General features: G+C 34.0%; 1 protein-coding gene across 1 annotated transcript; it reads right to left on the reverse strand.

Moving 5' to 3' along the window:
* Window positions 1-209: 209 nt before the first annotated feature.
* On the reverse strand, window positions 210-14,974 carry LOC133304281 (putative protease Do-like 14). Its single transcript, XM_061504289.1, has 12 exons — window positions 14,969-14,974; window positions 14,810-14,903; window positions 14,633-14,728; window positions 14,374-14,544; window positions 14,179-14,282; window positions 12,470-12,681; window positions 11,813-11,894; window positions 11,524-11,678; window positions 11,097-11,217; window positions 10,287-10,379; window positions 9,338-9,558; window positions 210-534 (listed from the first exon to the last, which is right to left on the reverse strand). Exons 1-11 carry the CDS (start codon window positions 14,972-14,974, stop codon window positions 9,442-9,444), a joined length of 1,251 nt encoding a protein of 416 aa, XP_061360273.1. The 3' UTR covers window positions 210-534; window positions 9,338-9,441.
* Window positions 14,975-16,668: the final 1,694 nt, after the last annotated feature.

Raw genomic sequence — 16,668 nt, forward strand, 5'->3', positions numbered from 1 at the left:
AAAACATATAAAGTCATTTCTTAAACTGTTGTTTTGATTTTTCATTCAAAAGATTCACTAGTCACTACATACAGTATCTGTTGACAACTTGAACTTGATCTACTACATTTCAGATTCATGCTAGGACTAGAAGAGCTAAGATATTAGGAAAAGTAGTCCCTCCAGAGAGTTTATTTAAGTACCAAGAAGGCACAAAATAAAAGGTAAGAACCATAGATTGGCAGCACTTTACTTGTCAGAAAACTTGGAGGGTCACTGTACAAAATGCCACCATTTATCACATGTATAAGGTTGATCTAACACAGAAGATCACTAGTTACAAAACTAAACTAGAAAACTACTAGCCAAAACTCAGACATGATAGATCATGCCCACCTCTAAGGTAGATACATGAGGTATACTCAAAGCATAAGTTGGTCCTCTAGAGTTTCTCCTTAAGAAATCATACCCATAATTGATTACAACTTTCTTTATCCAGCTTGATCCTCTTTTTGCTCTAACATACGAGTGACTCATTATAAATGCCATTCCTGCCTCCTTTGCTTCCATTAGCTCAAGCAACTCCTCCCTTGCTTCCAAATCAATCTGTGGACTGTCTGGCACGACAAACCGCACTCGCTTCTTCACTCTCTCGGGAGACTTAACCTTCATCAACTCTGAAGCGCCTTCCATATGAGAATTATCTTGATCATCTTCAGACATCCTCACACCCTCTAAGTTTGATGATGAAGTCCCAACAACTGTCATCATTGTATCATCTTCAAAACTCCCAAATCCTAAGCCATATTCAGAATTATCTGACCTGATAAATTCTGCTACACTCCAAATAAGATCTTTCTCGAACTCAATGTCATCCTTGTGAATATCGCGGTAGCCATATCGCGCTATGCACCTATATAGCCTATATTCCTTCAGACCAACTCTACCAACTAAGAACCTTTCTTCAGGTCTGACATGTGGCACTGATACATAGAACCCGATTCGATAGTCACTTTCAATGGAATGATGCTTGGAAATATATGCATTTGGTGTGTCATAGGATGGTGTTTCCCTATGTTGGTATGTTGCATGACGATGCGTAAATCATACTTGGTAGTTTAGCTGGCCAGTAGGACTATTTGCATCTGAGTATCCTTAGGACAGCAAGAGCTTGAGGGATTTCTCCTGGAGATGTTTGTTACACACTGCATGAATATGTATTTATTGCATTATTATTGTTATTATTATTACACTGTTATTGAACTATTGGGTGGAGAGATGCTCTAAGGACCCCTAGTTTACTGTGATATATCTGTATATCTCACCCTGTGTTGTGGGGACCTCCTTTCTGGTGAAGATGCTGCAGGAGCCTCCGCTGGCAAGTGCCCATATTTGGATTAGTAGATACATGAAGATGTTGCATTCTTTTGGATTATACATGACATGTAGTAGTACCATGTATAGGATTTACATTTGAAAGCCAATTGCTATATGTATGTCATCTTCTATTTTGATGGACTTAGCCTATGCCCATTTCTTTTGGTACCCTTTTGTTGATGGGAGCCAAGGGATTGATCATAGTGTTTTATAGCTAAGTCTCATGATTTGTAATTAAGACATGTTACAATGATGTAATGTTGTAATTAATTAAGATATATGTATGATGAAATGGTATGCATGCTTCTCTTAGTGTATGTGTACCTGGAAAGACTAGAATTCATGTATTGAAAGGATTATATGACGTCAATTAGGTGAAAGAAGACCTTTAGGTTGAAAATCCTAGTAAAAGTAAAAATATCCTACCTTTTTGTCCATTTTCCATATCCTATATGCTAGATTTGGACCCTTGTGTCTCAATGGAAGTTGTAAATCATTTTTTTAGCTTTCCAACTAGACCAAGATTGCGTAAATAGGAGTAGTATAACTAAAGTTATAGATGAAATACCATTGGGAGATCAAATTACCCTGTTTTGACACCCAGCCCTGTTGTGTTGCGCTATGGGCGCCATCACCAAAAAAAGGCAGTGAAGTTGGTGCTAAGGGCGCCACTGTGGCGCTAGGAGCGCCACCCTCCCTGTGTCTTGCGCATCAGTGGCGCTGATAGCGTGGGACTGACGCTATCAGCGCGGAGGGTCCTGATGGTTCAGCACTTGTTTTCTTAGAGAATGCGTAACTTGAGCTACGGTGCTCCGATTTGAGCGCGGTTTGAACCCACGTTTAGCTAATGAAGAATCCTATAATATTTTGGAAAAATGGAGACCATAAAGATAGAATAGGAATTTCTTAAATAAAAAAAAAGTGGATACGTTTAGTGTTTAAAACAATAAAAGTGAGCTTTATGCCTTGGTGGTCTAAGGGGACTACTTGGCAGACCATAGTAGTAGGGTTTGGTCTAATTAAGACTTGCAATAACAATTTCGCATGTAGTTTGAGTTATGATCACATTTATGGGAATCGTTTTAAGTACGGAATTGATTTTAATTAAAAACGTTTACAAATATTAAGGAAAAGTTTATCCGTATTTAATTCAATTTTGTGATTGTAACTGCGCTTAATGTTGTATGTAATGTTAACAAACCGGTTCTAGAACGGGGTGTTACAATAAGCCCTTCGTTAATCTTCTCACGGGTAATGTGACAATCTAACTCTATGTGCTTGGAGCGCTCATGAAAAGTAGGATTATGCGCAAGGTAAATGGCGGATTTGTTATCACAAAATACAGAAGCAGGCTTGGTAGGAACAACACAGAGATCGTTAAGCAAATAGTGCAGCCATTGTAGCTCACATGTTAGACTTGCTAATGATCTATATTCAGCTTCGGTGGAAGAACGAGATACAGTGCTCTGTTTCTTCGATTTCCATGAGACCAAAGCAGAACCAATGAATATGCAGAAGCCAGTGATGGAACGTTTGGTGTCCAAACAGCAAGCCCAATCTGCATCAGCAAAGGCAGAGACATGGGTGGTGTTTTGTGCAGGGAAGAGTAATCTTTTCCCTGGAGATCCTTTCAAGTAGCGTAATACTCGAAGTGCTGCTATATGATGAGACTGCATAGGATTAACAACATATTGACTTAATTGTTGTACAGAGAACATAATATCTGGTCTTGTGGTTGTCAAATAAAGAAGATGACCAATAAGACGTCGGTAGGAAGCAACATCTGCAAAAGGTTCTCTTTGTACACGTTGCATTTTAAGAGAAGGGTCTAATGGTATTAGAGACTCATCGTCCCCCACTTTAAAAGTGGAATTAAAACAAAAGCACAAAAGGTAAACCAAAAATTGGGTCTGTGCAATTTCCACGCTTCTAGCCTAAAGGGCTCTTGTGTGAGGGGGTGTTTTGAGATATTTAGTTTCACATTGATTTTATGAGCAACTAATGTGGCTTTTGTAAGACCTTGGGCACTCCCACCCTTTGAGCTAGCTTTTGGGGTGGTGTATCCCAAGGTTCTTTACAATGACGATCGTCAACATTCGTTAAACTTCCACACTCTTCCCCACAAAGACAACGAGCAACAAAACGAAAACAAAGCAGAGTCTTGTTTTTCAAAATTCAAAACCGCGGGCTAAAGCTGAAAGCAGAGTCTTTTCTTCAAATTGGAAATCAAGAATGGCTTCAATGAACTCATGAAGAAAAGAGAAAACTGAATCGTATTATTAATTGAGTGTAAGTACAAGTATATATATATTAGAGGAAGATGAAGTGTATATACAGAAAACAACAAGGCTAACTGAATGACTAACCCTAACAACTTTCTATCTAATGAGTGTTGATCTGTCATGGTTCGTTGTTGCATGTGTAATTGTAATTATGTTTCCAGTTTCATCATCACGTGGTATTGCATCACCATTTGTTGTTGTTGACGTGGATTGTGTTACTTCAAATTTTTAATGGGCACCGAAGCAACAACTTGATGCCCCTCTTGGAGCAACATAGTTCCACATCAGAAAAGGAACAATTTAATTCATCTAACTATAATGTTGTTAAGATTATGACACGTGGATAAGTAAAAACAGAATGAGGCATGTGTTAGTTACATTCTATTACGCTTCCCGCTTTTAACTTTTCTCTTTTTCTTTCTTACAATGGTTGTATAAATACTGGAAGGATGAATGAATGTGAATCAAAGTTCTCAGAATGAATATTTCTTTTATGAAACTTAGAGAGCCTCTGCTTACGAGTGTTTATACTTTATACAAATTTTTTGCAAATTATAAAATCACGCAAGTAAATAGTGTAATAATATAATTTATAAGAGTTTGTAAATAAAATGTAAATATAACTCTTTTATATATATAAGTATATTTTTTATTTCTGTTAATTGGTATTTCTTTGCTATTGGTTCATGTTCCGGAAAGAAAATTAGTTTTATCAAATATTATTTTTAATTATTTCTATTTTTTATACTAAAAATTTGAAAACGTTACTACACGCACTCTTAGCTATGTGCATCACGGTCCACGGGTTAAATACTATTTGTTTCATCATCAAGCACTAATCGGTGTGAGGTTGTTTTAATTTAACTATGGAAAAAATGTGTATCATTCTAAAGGAGGTAAAGTTGTGTCATTTAAAGTGAAAAAGAAATAAATTATGGAAGAGAGTGGATAAAAAAAAAAGGATCCCACCTCTTTATGAGAGTGAAATGACATAAGTTGTGTTATTTAAAAGGACAAATATTTTTTTCCTTTAACTATTGATCTTGAGTTTCAATTTTAGGGGGTGTATTGGATTAGGATTTTAAAAAACTTTTTTGTTATAAAAATCCTACAAATTTTAAAAGACATTTTAGAATTGGAGACACTTTAAAGACTTTTTTTACAATCAAGATTTCATAAGATTGGATTTTAAAGGATTTTAATAGAATTTATAAGATTTGTAAGGACAATATGGATTTATAAGATTTTAAAAAACCATACGAATTTTTAACAAACATTCAAAATTACAAGAGTCAATACAAAAGGGAAAGGTTATACTTACAACCTATTTTTGTTTACAACATTTTACAATCATATCTTAACTATTGATTTTCGTTAATCAACGGTTATCATTCATTGCAAATTAAATATTAATTAATGAGTTTGATTTGCGAAAATAATAATCATTGATTGACGAAAATCAAGGATTAAGATATGGTTGTAAAAGATTATAAACAAAAATAGGTTGTAAGTATAATCTTCTCCATAAAAAAATAACAAAGAAATGCAATGAAATTAATAAAAAAAAATAAAACCTAATATAATTTTCTCAATCAATAAAATATAATATGATTTTTAACAAACGTTCAAAATTACTAAACAACAGCTTTTCACATATCTAATGGGTTGAAAATTATCTTCTTCATTTGGTATCAAAGCTATGCATATATGATTATAAGACCCAATTTTTTTAATTATAAAATTAATTCTAAATTTGCATATAGAACCTAAAGTTCATGATAAAATTTCGTTTGGAATTTTTTGCAATTAATCTTGAAAACCTTGGGGTTTTTGGAATTTTCTAAACATATATCATATGCATATTTTCATTGAATATTCTAAGAAAATTTCGAATATGAAATTTTGGGTTTAATTACATGAAAGTTTAGAAAATTTCTCAAATTTTTTTCAATCGATACATTGAAACCTTAAATTGCTTTGGGGCTTTTGAGAAACAAGTTTTTAGTTATCTATTGACACAAAAAGTGTTTGAAATCGTTTCCTATAGTGAAGGAATTTCGTTCATGAATGTATTGTTACGAAAGTTTCAATCTTTCTTTAAATTGATATTGTTTCATTGATGTAAAACGAAAATTGATTTGAGGATTTTAGTTTTCCTGTTATTTTTTCAGTGTTTAATGTTGTTTTATGTACTCATTATTTAGTTTAAAGATATTGTCATATGTTCTATTTTTGTCAGAGCAGATAATATTAATTATCACCTAGTTCGCTATACCCAATAGCGAACTAGATAACCACCAGAAACACGCCACATCAACAAATCGAGTTCGCTTTTTGCTGTAGCGAACTTGGACACGTGACATTTTAATAAATATTACTGTTCGCGTGGCATACTCGTAAAAAAATGACCAATATGTGATACACTAGTCACTGTTCCACATAATCAAGTGTAGTTTTTGAATATTTAGATAATAATTACCCCTCATTACCTAGAATATGTATAAATAATCTGAGTTTTTTTTTTTTTTTTAAAGGCTGAAAAGATAAATAATCTGTATAACTAGTAACATACCAAAACTGAGCGTGAGAAGCATGGTGGACTTTAAAACCTGAAAGTATAAAAGTATTATCCCTCTTAAACATCCCTTGAGTAATTCTACTCTCATAACACATAAAAAAAAAAATACAATTTCCTGTGTAAATCATTCAATTGTTTGTGTAGAACATCATTTTGACAGTCTGTTATCCATCCAGAGACTGTAAATTTTTGTGATCTCATTTTGTGAGAGTATATATTCTAATAATATGGAAGAGTTAAATTTATGCACAAAGATAAAAAAAATTTGATGTGGTGTTTGGTTACTTAAATGAAAATTACAGATCTTATGTTATAAGTTATAACTCACCGTAGCCTCTTAAAGTAAATATGTTTTATTAACTAAACTTTTGAATTGAACACCGAACATGATATTTCTAAATAATTAGTGTTCTTTTATTATTAAACACAATTTTCATTACAAGAACATTGATGATTGACCTGAAAGCAAATGGTAAGGACTAAGGATTAGGAATGTAAATGGGTTAGGCCAATCTACAGGAGCCTACAGTCTAGCCTATATTAAGTCAGACTTGACCTATTATAAATAGTAAAATAGAACAAACATATGCTTTTAAAAAAATCTATTTAGAAAACAGGTCATAGACTTTTTTGTATATGTCGAGCCTATAAGCCTACAAGTCGGCCTATATCATATTATTATTTTGAATAAAATAAATAAAATTATTATTTTAATAATTTTGAATAATAAAATAATATTATTTTAGTTATTCTTTTAATTGTTGAATGTTTAATAGACTTAAAAGGCTAACAGGTCTAGGTCAAGGTTTTTGTTTTTTAAATATAGATCAGGTCAGACTTGTAATTTGAACCCTACACAGGCTAACAGGCCAGACCAGACCCAATATTTTTTATACAGGCCTGACCTATTTAAGTCAAAGCCTAACCAATTTACACCCTTACTAAGAATCCATCTCGTGAGACAATAAGCATTAGAGTTAAAATAGGAAGAAAGAGTATTCACCGAGATCATTTATGGTGAACCGGGCCTTGGTGTGCCTTAACCAAAAGGGGAAAGAAAAAAGGGGTGAGGTAATTTAAAAAGAAGACAGGGATATAAATGTAAAAAAAATCCTTTATAAGAAAAGGAGCATCCAAAAAAATGTGCACCGGGATCATAATAAAAAAATCCGTATTCACCAGAGAAAAAAGCGTAGAGACTAAAAATACAAAGTAAAAGTTGTAAAAGAAATTAAGAGGTATTGTATTAGCAAATAAAGGAAAAGATAAAGAGGAAAAAAGAAGAAGAGCATTTAAATTCCATCTTTCTTAAGATTCCAGAAGCGATTGCCAAATTTCTTTTGGAATCTGGGTTTTTTTTTTCTTTTTTCTTTTATAGAAAAAAAAATGATAAAAGCAATCAAATATGTTTTGTTTTTTCTTATCCTATTACCACCACAATATCAAATCAGGTGGACTTATAGGTGACCTTCTACAAAAGCCTATCGATCATCATCGCTGATAATTACCCTTCCTTTCAACTTCCACAATCAAATGCCATTGGTGACATAAAAAGTGGATCCCATATCATATGTTATTACCAAAATTAACTTTTCCCTCCAAAAATAACTTCTTACACAAACTTCTTTTTACATTCTTTCTTCCAAATTCATTCTTACAATAATGGTGTTAATTAAAATCTAATATAACCTAATCTATTATATAAAAACAGGGTCACCTTTACAAATGTTGCAATATAAATAGTCATCAATTGGTTAAATAGAATATATTTATACGAGAAAAAGTGCTACTCACGTACAACTAGTTGGAACACAAAAGAACCATTCAAAATATAGAGCAGGTGATGACATTTAAACAATATTTTACACATACAAAAACTCACATCTTACCTATGTTTACATGTTCTACACATTATAGCTTGATAGCTTGGTGTTCACAACATAAAAAACATATCAAGTGATTTCTTAAACTGTTGTTTTGATAAATTATGGATTCATACATGTCGAAAAATAGTGTTGAAGGAATACTAATTCCCTTTTTCTTTTAATCATTTTTTGGCCGAAATAGATCATCAATCAAATGCAAACAAACAAGGTTCCCATTCCTATAACAAGTTACAACAGCATAATAGAGTTACAATGTTTTCCAGGGCTTGGTCCTGCCACAGGCATATTAACTCCTTTTCAAATTGAGTTTTCTCCTTTTCATTCAAAAGATTCACTAGTCATAACAGTATCTGTTGACAACTTGAACTTGATCTACATTTCAGATTCATGCTAGGAGGAGAAGAGCAAAGATATTGGGCAAAGTAGTCCCTCCATACAGTTTATTTATGTACCAAGAAGACACAAAATAAAAGGTAAAAAACATAGGTTGGCAGCACTTTACTTATAGGAAACTTGGAGGGTCACTGTACAAAATGCCACCATTTATCACATGTATAAGGTTGACCTAACACAGAAGATCACTGGTTACAAAACTAAACTAGAAAACTACTAGCTCAAGATGTGAAAGGAGATAAATGGTACTTGAGTCGTGATTTACAAATGTTGTAAGGGACATAAACATCCTTAATATTATTATATTAGCTAGAGCAAGCATTCAAAGACCTTTCCTCTACCGAATTAATTCCACAGCTTTTCAAAGAATTTTTGTTTCAGTTTAAACTCCACAAACCCGCAAAATGGAGTTCACTATAGCACTGAACTTAGATATTCAAATACACCCAGAGAATTCTAGTTGGAGCTAAGAAGCACCAAGATATAACATATGAAAAGCAATAGTATTGTAATAACACAAGAAGGTTTCATAAGGAACTATGATCTAGAGGGATCGGGCAGAAGCTTCATGTCAAAGCAGATTAAAATACAAGGTTATCCAGATTCACTGGCAGGCAATGGCGATTTTAAGTTCAAAATATCCTGTGAGATTTATATTTGACCGCTAACAAAATGAAATTCTAAAACCAAATGGATTACTACATAAGAATTACCAAACCAGTTTATTATCAAAGGAGATAAAATCTATATGAAATCATGTGTTATTGTGGAACAACATGAAGAAGTCAAACTCTATACTTGCAATACTATAAAGTATGTGAACACCATTTGTTCTGTTCAACCTCCTTTGCTTCCATTAGCTCAAGCAACTCCTTTTATGACAAAAATAAGAAAAAGGGAAGAAATGACACCCCCTTTTATGTGTGTCTTTTTGTGTGTATACCTTTTACACATCAAGATCGGAATCCTCCGGGATCACAGTTAAAGTCACCAATGTATCACTTGCCCTTTTAACTAGTACCTTTATGGGCACCCCAACTTTGTCCCCCATTATTTCAATTACCTGCCAAAGTTTTATATCTCGTGAGAATATATAAACAGGCATATTTCATCACAATGAATAATGAATTCAAGAAACACTTGACAGACCGTGGAGATTACAGTAAATTCAACTGCAGCAAAAGTATAAAGCTTTTCAATAACAAATCAAGATTCTCCATACCAAGACAAAGTTATTCCCACAAAAAATACATTACATTCTTTCATTGAATTTATTTTTCTTGAAGAGTAAATACCTATGGAATCATTTAAATTTTTATTCTCAATTTTGCCTTTTAATATTAGCACTAGGTTTAAGTAAATAAAACTTTCAACTAAACACGTTTAATAAGCTTAAAACACGTTTAATAAGGATATGTTTGGATACCTAATGATATCATACTATTGTTTGGATATTTCATAATGGAACAGAATAAAAAGTCCATTCCAATGTTTGGAAAGTGGATGGAATGGCAGGAGCAATATCTTTATTAGAATGGTTCCATCTTATCCCCTCAACTTGGGAGGAAAGAAAAAGAAGGTATTGGATGGAATGGAACAAATTCCATCATGTTCACATTGCATTCCCCTCCATTCCCCAGCATTCCGTTCCTTTTCATCAATCCAAATATAGCCCAAGGACTCCAAAGAGACATCAAATTATAGTCCAATTGTATTTTCTACCAAATCATCTCACTTCAAAAGCAAAATTAGAATAAAAATTAAATAATAATATACAAAATATCGCAATACCTCATTCATGCTTTCAACAGGTTTCCCATCAAATTCAACGACAACATCGCCTGGACGGAACCCAGCACGATCACCAGGGGACCCGGGCATTACCTAGTCAAAAACTTTTAAGTCATGTAATTTCAAGTTATCTAATGGTAGCCTTGCATTAGTGAACGCAGTGCATATTATTCCAGAAAAGAAACAATTACATGCGGAGGATAATTACAATGAATAACATAAATTAAGAAAAACCAATTCAAATGGAGAATTGCACATTTGCCACATGATCAGGAAGTGCAGGAAGTGGCCTCTAGTAGTCTTTCCATTCTTTAACTTCTTCATTAACAAATTAAGCATTGTATAGCTCATGGTTTCTCAGTTTGCTAGGTTGCTATTTCCTAGTTTTCTAGTTTACTAATCCATTATCATTCACAAATACACAACATCCATCCCTAATTCTGGATCCACAAAGAGCTATTGTTCAAGAAAGCAGCCTGCTACATATAACAAGCTTGTGAAAGTGTGAACTGACCACTGCTTCACTAAGATAGTCTCTTTGGAAAGTTGACATCCTAACAAAAAGAAATATTATTTATTGGCCAATGCATTGCCCTCAAAGAAGGCAGATAATTTCAACAAAAATCCTTTACTTGTTGCCAACATATTTGGAACTGATTTGTCTCCCAAAAAAAAGCATAAAGATTCTGTCCAGTGAATGTAGACTTTGAAAAATTACACAAATAGAATTTCAAGGGCCATTTGCCCATACTGGCACAGTAGAGTGTGTATAAAAGTAGGATAGATAGAAAGGATCAATTCGGGACATACCATTGGTACAAGAATGCCCTTATCCACGTTAGGGAATGAAGCATCTTTCTTTTTAAGCTGCGCAATAATCATCTCGTTAAGATCAAACAGCTCTAGCCCAAGCCAAGGCCGCACTACTCTCCTGGACAACATTAAGTAATGTTTATTGACTTCCTCAGCCTAGTAGAGCGAGCTCAACTACTCAAGTATGAATTTGACATAAAAATATTTAAATCAATACTGTTTTATGGACTATTTGTATAATATATTAAAAATGAAAAAGTTGTAAAATATTTTGCATAATTTAACTTTCCTCTCAGAATGTAAAACATCCTTTTCTGAATGTAACATAACACAAATGACAAGCTGACAATATTTTACAACAAATTACATCCTATTTTCCAATGCATATGCAATAAAAATAGTAAGGATAAAACCAATAACATACCCACTTTTCTTGAAATGCTCTACAATTTTAGACACAGAGTCGATTGGTACAGAAAAACTCATCCTCTCATCAGCCACCAAAAAACTCATCACTTTCACAATGTTCACGCCAATAACTTCTCCGTCCATGTTGACAAGAGGTCCTCCAGAATATCCCTATATCATAGAAGCAGATAAAAATACACAAGCAGACTGAATAAACATGCAGGTGAAGATTTGGTCCATACAACAAATGCAAACCAAGTTGGGTTACATTGGGAGCTTATGGGGAGAAAGTTAGGAAAATATACCACATTGACTGCACAGTCTGTTTGTAAATACTCTCTTGGCGTGTCACTAAAACCCAAATCACTACTTTTCCGGTCAACACAACTATGCCAAAATCATACAAGACATAAATTTCATTAGTCAAAAAGAAAACAAGGAGCCCTTTTTTTAAAACTTAATAAGCTTCATGGTCAAATAATAAATTACTGCGCCAAACAACCATATAGCTTTAGCTTCCAAAATCTATTATATGAGATGGCAAAATTTAAAACAAAAGAAAATAGCTTAAAACAATGACACATCTATTATTGTCTGAAATTTTTTCTTCACACCTTACAATGCCCGCACTGACAGTATTCTGAAGGGAATGCGGACAGCCCATGGCTATCACCAAATCCCCAGGACGAAGCGTACTTGAAGAACCAAGTTTTGCTTCTGGTAGTGGGGTTTCAGAATTGATCTTCAGAATAGCAATATCTGAATGCATGTCAGCATTTATCACTTTACCCTCAAATGTCCTTCCATCTTGCAAAGTGACTTCAAATAATAAATTACTGCGCCAAACAACCATATAGCTTTAGCTTCCAAAATCTATTATATGAGATGGCAAAATTTAAAACAAAAGAAAATAGCTTAAAACAATGACACATCTATTATTGTCTGAAATTTTTTCTTCACACCTTACAATGCCCGCACTGACAGTATTCTGAAGGGAATGCGGACAGCCCATGGCTATCACCAAATCCCCAGGACGAAGCGTACTTGAAGAACCAAGTTTTGCTTCTGGTAGTGGGGTTTCAGAATTGATCTTCAGAATAGCAATATCTGAATGCATGTCAGCATTTATCACTTTACCCTCAAATGTCCTTCCATCTTGCAAAGTGACTTCAACCTGTACAATCAACCATTAGTTGTAAGACCCAAAAATGAGTGTCCATAGTCATACTTTGTCATATATACATCTGATGTCTTCATAAGCCAAAATAGTGAGAATGGGAAAAATGCTATTTATACAAAAACTCGCATATGAATAGACTAAAATAATATACAGGTGGAGATAATTTATAAAAGATTACACTTTCAAGTTAAACCAATCATTCTGCCAAGTAAGCTAAAGCACAAAGCCTACGACTAAAGGAGTAACTCACCTGTCTGTCACTCTTTACACTCGATAATAAAATATCATATATGATTGCAAGGAGCTGTTGTGCTTGTACAATACTAAGGTATGTGCTTGTGCAATATCATATATATGCCAAAAAATAAAAATCAATCAATAATAATAAAGAATTACTCCAAAACAAATAAGAATTCCAAGTAACCAGTTAAAAGATTTTAATATTGTCAATATCTAAAACATAACAAATATATCTCTCTCTGATAGGATACAAATATATATATATATATATATATATATATATATTAAATATATATATAATTAATATATATCTCGCTGATAGGATACAAAAATTAATCAATATATCTCTCTGATAAGATGTAAAAATGTGGTAGAAAGGTAGAGAAGAGATGATTGTATATAAATATGATTAGGATATATATTGATATATAATTATATATATCTCTGATAGCATAAAAAAATATGTCGGTTATATAAAAAAATATGTCGGTTACATACAATCAAAATAATGTCGGTTATATAATAAAAAATATGTCGGTTACATACAATCAAAATAATGTCGGTTATATAATAAAAAATATGTCGGTTACATACAATCAAAATAAAATAATATTATAATAAAATAAAAGAATAGAGAGACACTCAGAAGAGGTTACGTGATTTACATAAAAAAATATTACTTTTCAGGTTTTTTTATCAGTCTATCAGATTACTCATAAGAGAGGGACAAATAAAAGTCTCGGGAACAGGTGATTTACGTACAATCAAATAAAATAATATTATAATAAAAATCAGATTCAAAATGAATTTAAAACACGTAAAATAATATTATAATAAAAATCAGATTCAAAATGAATTTAAAGTCACGTGATTTTCTTCCTCATCTCTCCATCTTTAAACGCAGAAGAGAGAGCTTTAAAAAACGCAGAAGAGAGAGAAAACGCCGCGATTTTTGCGGAAACGGACGCGATGTCCTCCGCTATTACGGCCGCAAAACGCGCATTTGCTTTCCTCGCGGTCCACCACCGCAACCCGCAATTGCTTTTAACTACTATGCTTTTAACAGAAATCTATCAAAAAATTCTTATAACTCTTATATTCAAGTCAATGTACTCGAGAAATATGTTTAAGAAACACCCATATTGTACAAGATCTCAAATTTGCATCACAGAGAGTAATAACAAATCTACCAACACAACGTTACAAGTGTATGTTTGAGAGATATGACTTAGACTTAGCATGTAAACAAACCTTTCCTTGAAAATTAGCACATGTCAAGATTGTACCGTCCTTGTTGATGATGGTTCCCGATCCTACCGATCCTATACTCCTTCCTGTGGTAATACCATACAAATCTACACGGTTGATGCCTAATCTTCAGAATAAACTAAAAGGGCATCAAAGCACAAAACTTTTTAAGGTTAAAAAAAAAACCTAAATGTATACCTTGGGAAACCGTAATATTAACAACAGCAGGTCCAACTTTAGCAGCAGCATTTGCAATAGTATGTCTGCCAAAATAATCACTTGACTTTGACCCAACAGCCCCAGAAGTTTCCTTAGATATGCCGGATGAAGGAACCGGACCGACTCTATAAGAAGACAGCCCAAGTATTCCTACAAATTTTCAATTCCAAACGTAATACATGAATCTACAAACACATATATACAAATACACCAAATTCAAATCAAAGTAAAGACAGACCAGCTTGGTCGAAATAAGATAAATGCCGTGAAAACAAATCATGCAGCACTTGAGAATCTTGTAATGGAAGAGGGACCCGCGCTGTCACATATGCTCCTAAATTTGAAGCCAGGTTAATAAGCGTCAACCAAAGATTATAAATAATAATAATAATGAAAGGAAGGTTATGGTGCTCACTGGTATCAGAATTGTTCAGTAAGGGTGTTGAACCAGCAGCAGCTATAGCCACAGGTCTAACGAGAAATCTTCCCTTAGAATCTGCAACCCTTTTCTGCCACACATTTCACGTCCCAAATCAAACGGAGTTACATTTTAGATTATTAGATAAAAGCATACATACATATCGTGTTTCAATACTTACATATAGGGGTGAAACTCTTAATCGACCGTTGTTTTGTTGTTTTGCAGCAATTAAAACCGTCTCAACGTTGTGCAGGAGGCGGTTCAAAAAAGGACGCAGATACAAGCGTCGAGATGGTATTCAACGTCTGTTTAAAGACCCGCTGGAATAACATCTGCACACTTATCCACGACGGTTTCAAAGGCGATTCAAGGGGTAAGAACAAGTTGAAAATGATGCACTTAAGTCACCATAAATTATTATAACTGCAGACGTTTCAGTTTTAAAGCTTTTTATGGATTTTAATAATTGCAGACGTTTCAGTTTGCATGACTTTATGTTTTGTTTATGGTTATTTCCGTTTTGTATCAGTTTTTAAGACCATTGATAGTCCTTTGTTGTCAGTTACTTTTTGTATTGCCTTTAAAAGGCTGGTTAAAAGGATGTGAGGGAGGACTTTTTGATTATTGAAGAATGATAATATAGCAGAAAACTTCTACATTTTCCTGAAAGCCTATTTTCCATATAATTTTGCATCATTTGGTATCAGAGCTCAGGTTGCCTTAAGATGGCTGAGCAGGAAAATCGCGAAGGTTGTGGTCGTGGTCGTGGACGAAGAGGTCGTGGCGGCAGACGCGGTCAACCTACCGATGGTGATTATTATACTGATTCGAGAGATGCTGAAATTGAGGAAAAGGACAGACGGATCCAAGAACTCGAACAACTGCTTGCAGAGGCACAGTTGCACGAGTCAGATGAAGGATGGGAATCTGAAAGATCATCTCATGAGGAGGAAAGGAGATTATGGAACCGAAACTAGGAGCGACGAGGACGAAGTCAACTTGGAAATCAATCCTTTTTTGCTAATATTGAGGTGATGATTGAGATCCCGGAATTCGAAGGCACCACTCATCCAGATGAGTTTATTGAGGAGTCACACACCGTCGAAAAGGTCTTTGACATCATAGACTTGACAGAAGACCAGAAGGTCCCAATCTATGATGAATATGATGAAGAGCAAGATGATGAGAATCCTGTTATGGATGCTCCAATTTATGACAAGTTCCCTATCTATGATAAGTATGATTGGGAGCAAGACGACGAGAATCCAGAGGTGAAAGAAATCTCTTGTAGTGATTCTGATGGGAAGTCAATTATTAGAAATTCTAATATCTCTAACAGAGATGAAGTTCTCCCCAAAGATATCATGCAGAATGATCCTTCATCCAAGAAGTCTTTAGTTTGCAAGCAGTATTATGAATTTGGGGACAACGAGCATAACAACCTTATGCTCCATGGAGATAAAGATTCACCTTTTGGTAAAAGTTTAATTGGAAATCGTCAAAGGCAATGGGACTTGCTGGTACATCAGACAAAGTTTTCCTATGACAGATCACAGATGCGATCATTGATCCAAACTACAAATGAATATACCAAGCATGTCAAAGAATTGCATTTCCAAGTCCTAATCTTAATTAGGAAATTTGGTGATATTGTACCAGAAGAGTTGCCACCTGGATTACCACCTGAGGACGTTGCAGATTCGAGGGCGAATCATTCCCTAGTGGGAGAGTATGATGCACTTAAGTCACCATAAATTATTATAACTGCAGACGTTTCAGTTTTAGCTCTGATGGGATTTAATAATTGCAGGTTCAGTTTGCATGAGCAATATGTAATCTAATCCAGCAGCATA

The sequence above is a fragment of the Gastrolobium bilobum genome, unplaced genomic scaffold (assembly GCF_033153095.1).
Source record: "Gastrolobium bilobum isolate Gb01-03AN ecotype WA unplaced genomic scaffold, APGP_CSIRO_Gbil_v1 utg111419, whole genome shotgun sequence".
Classification (NCBI taxonomy): Eukaryota; Viridiplantae; Streptophyta; class Magnoliopsida; order Fabales; family Fabaceae; genus Gastrolobium; species Gastrolobium bilobum.

What these genes read in the sequence shown, in the direction of transcription:
- LOC133304281 (XM_061504289.1), bottom strand. An exon ending in ATCTTATTTCGACCAAGCTG is followed by an intron (nt 14,545 to 14,632) that starts GTCTGTCTTTAC and finishes GAAAATTTGTAG; the next exon opens with GAATACTTGGGCTGTCTTCT. An exon ending in CTGTTGAAAGCATGAATGAG is followed by an intron (nt 9,559 to 10,286) that starts GTATTGCGATAT and finishes AAACTTTGGCAG; the next exon opens with GTAATTGAAATAATGGGGGA.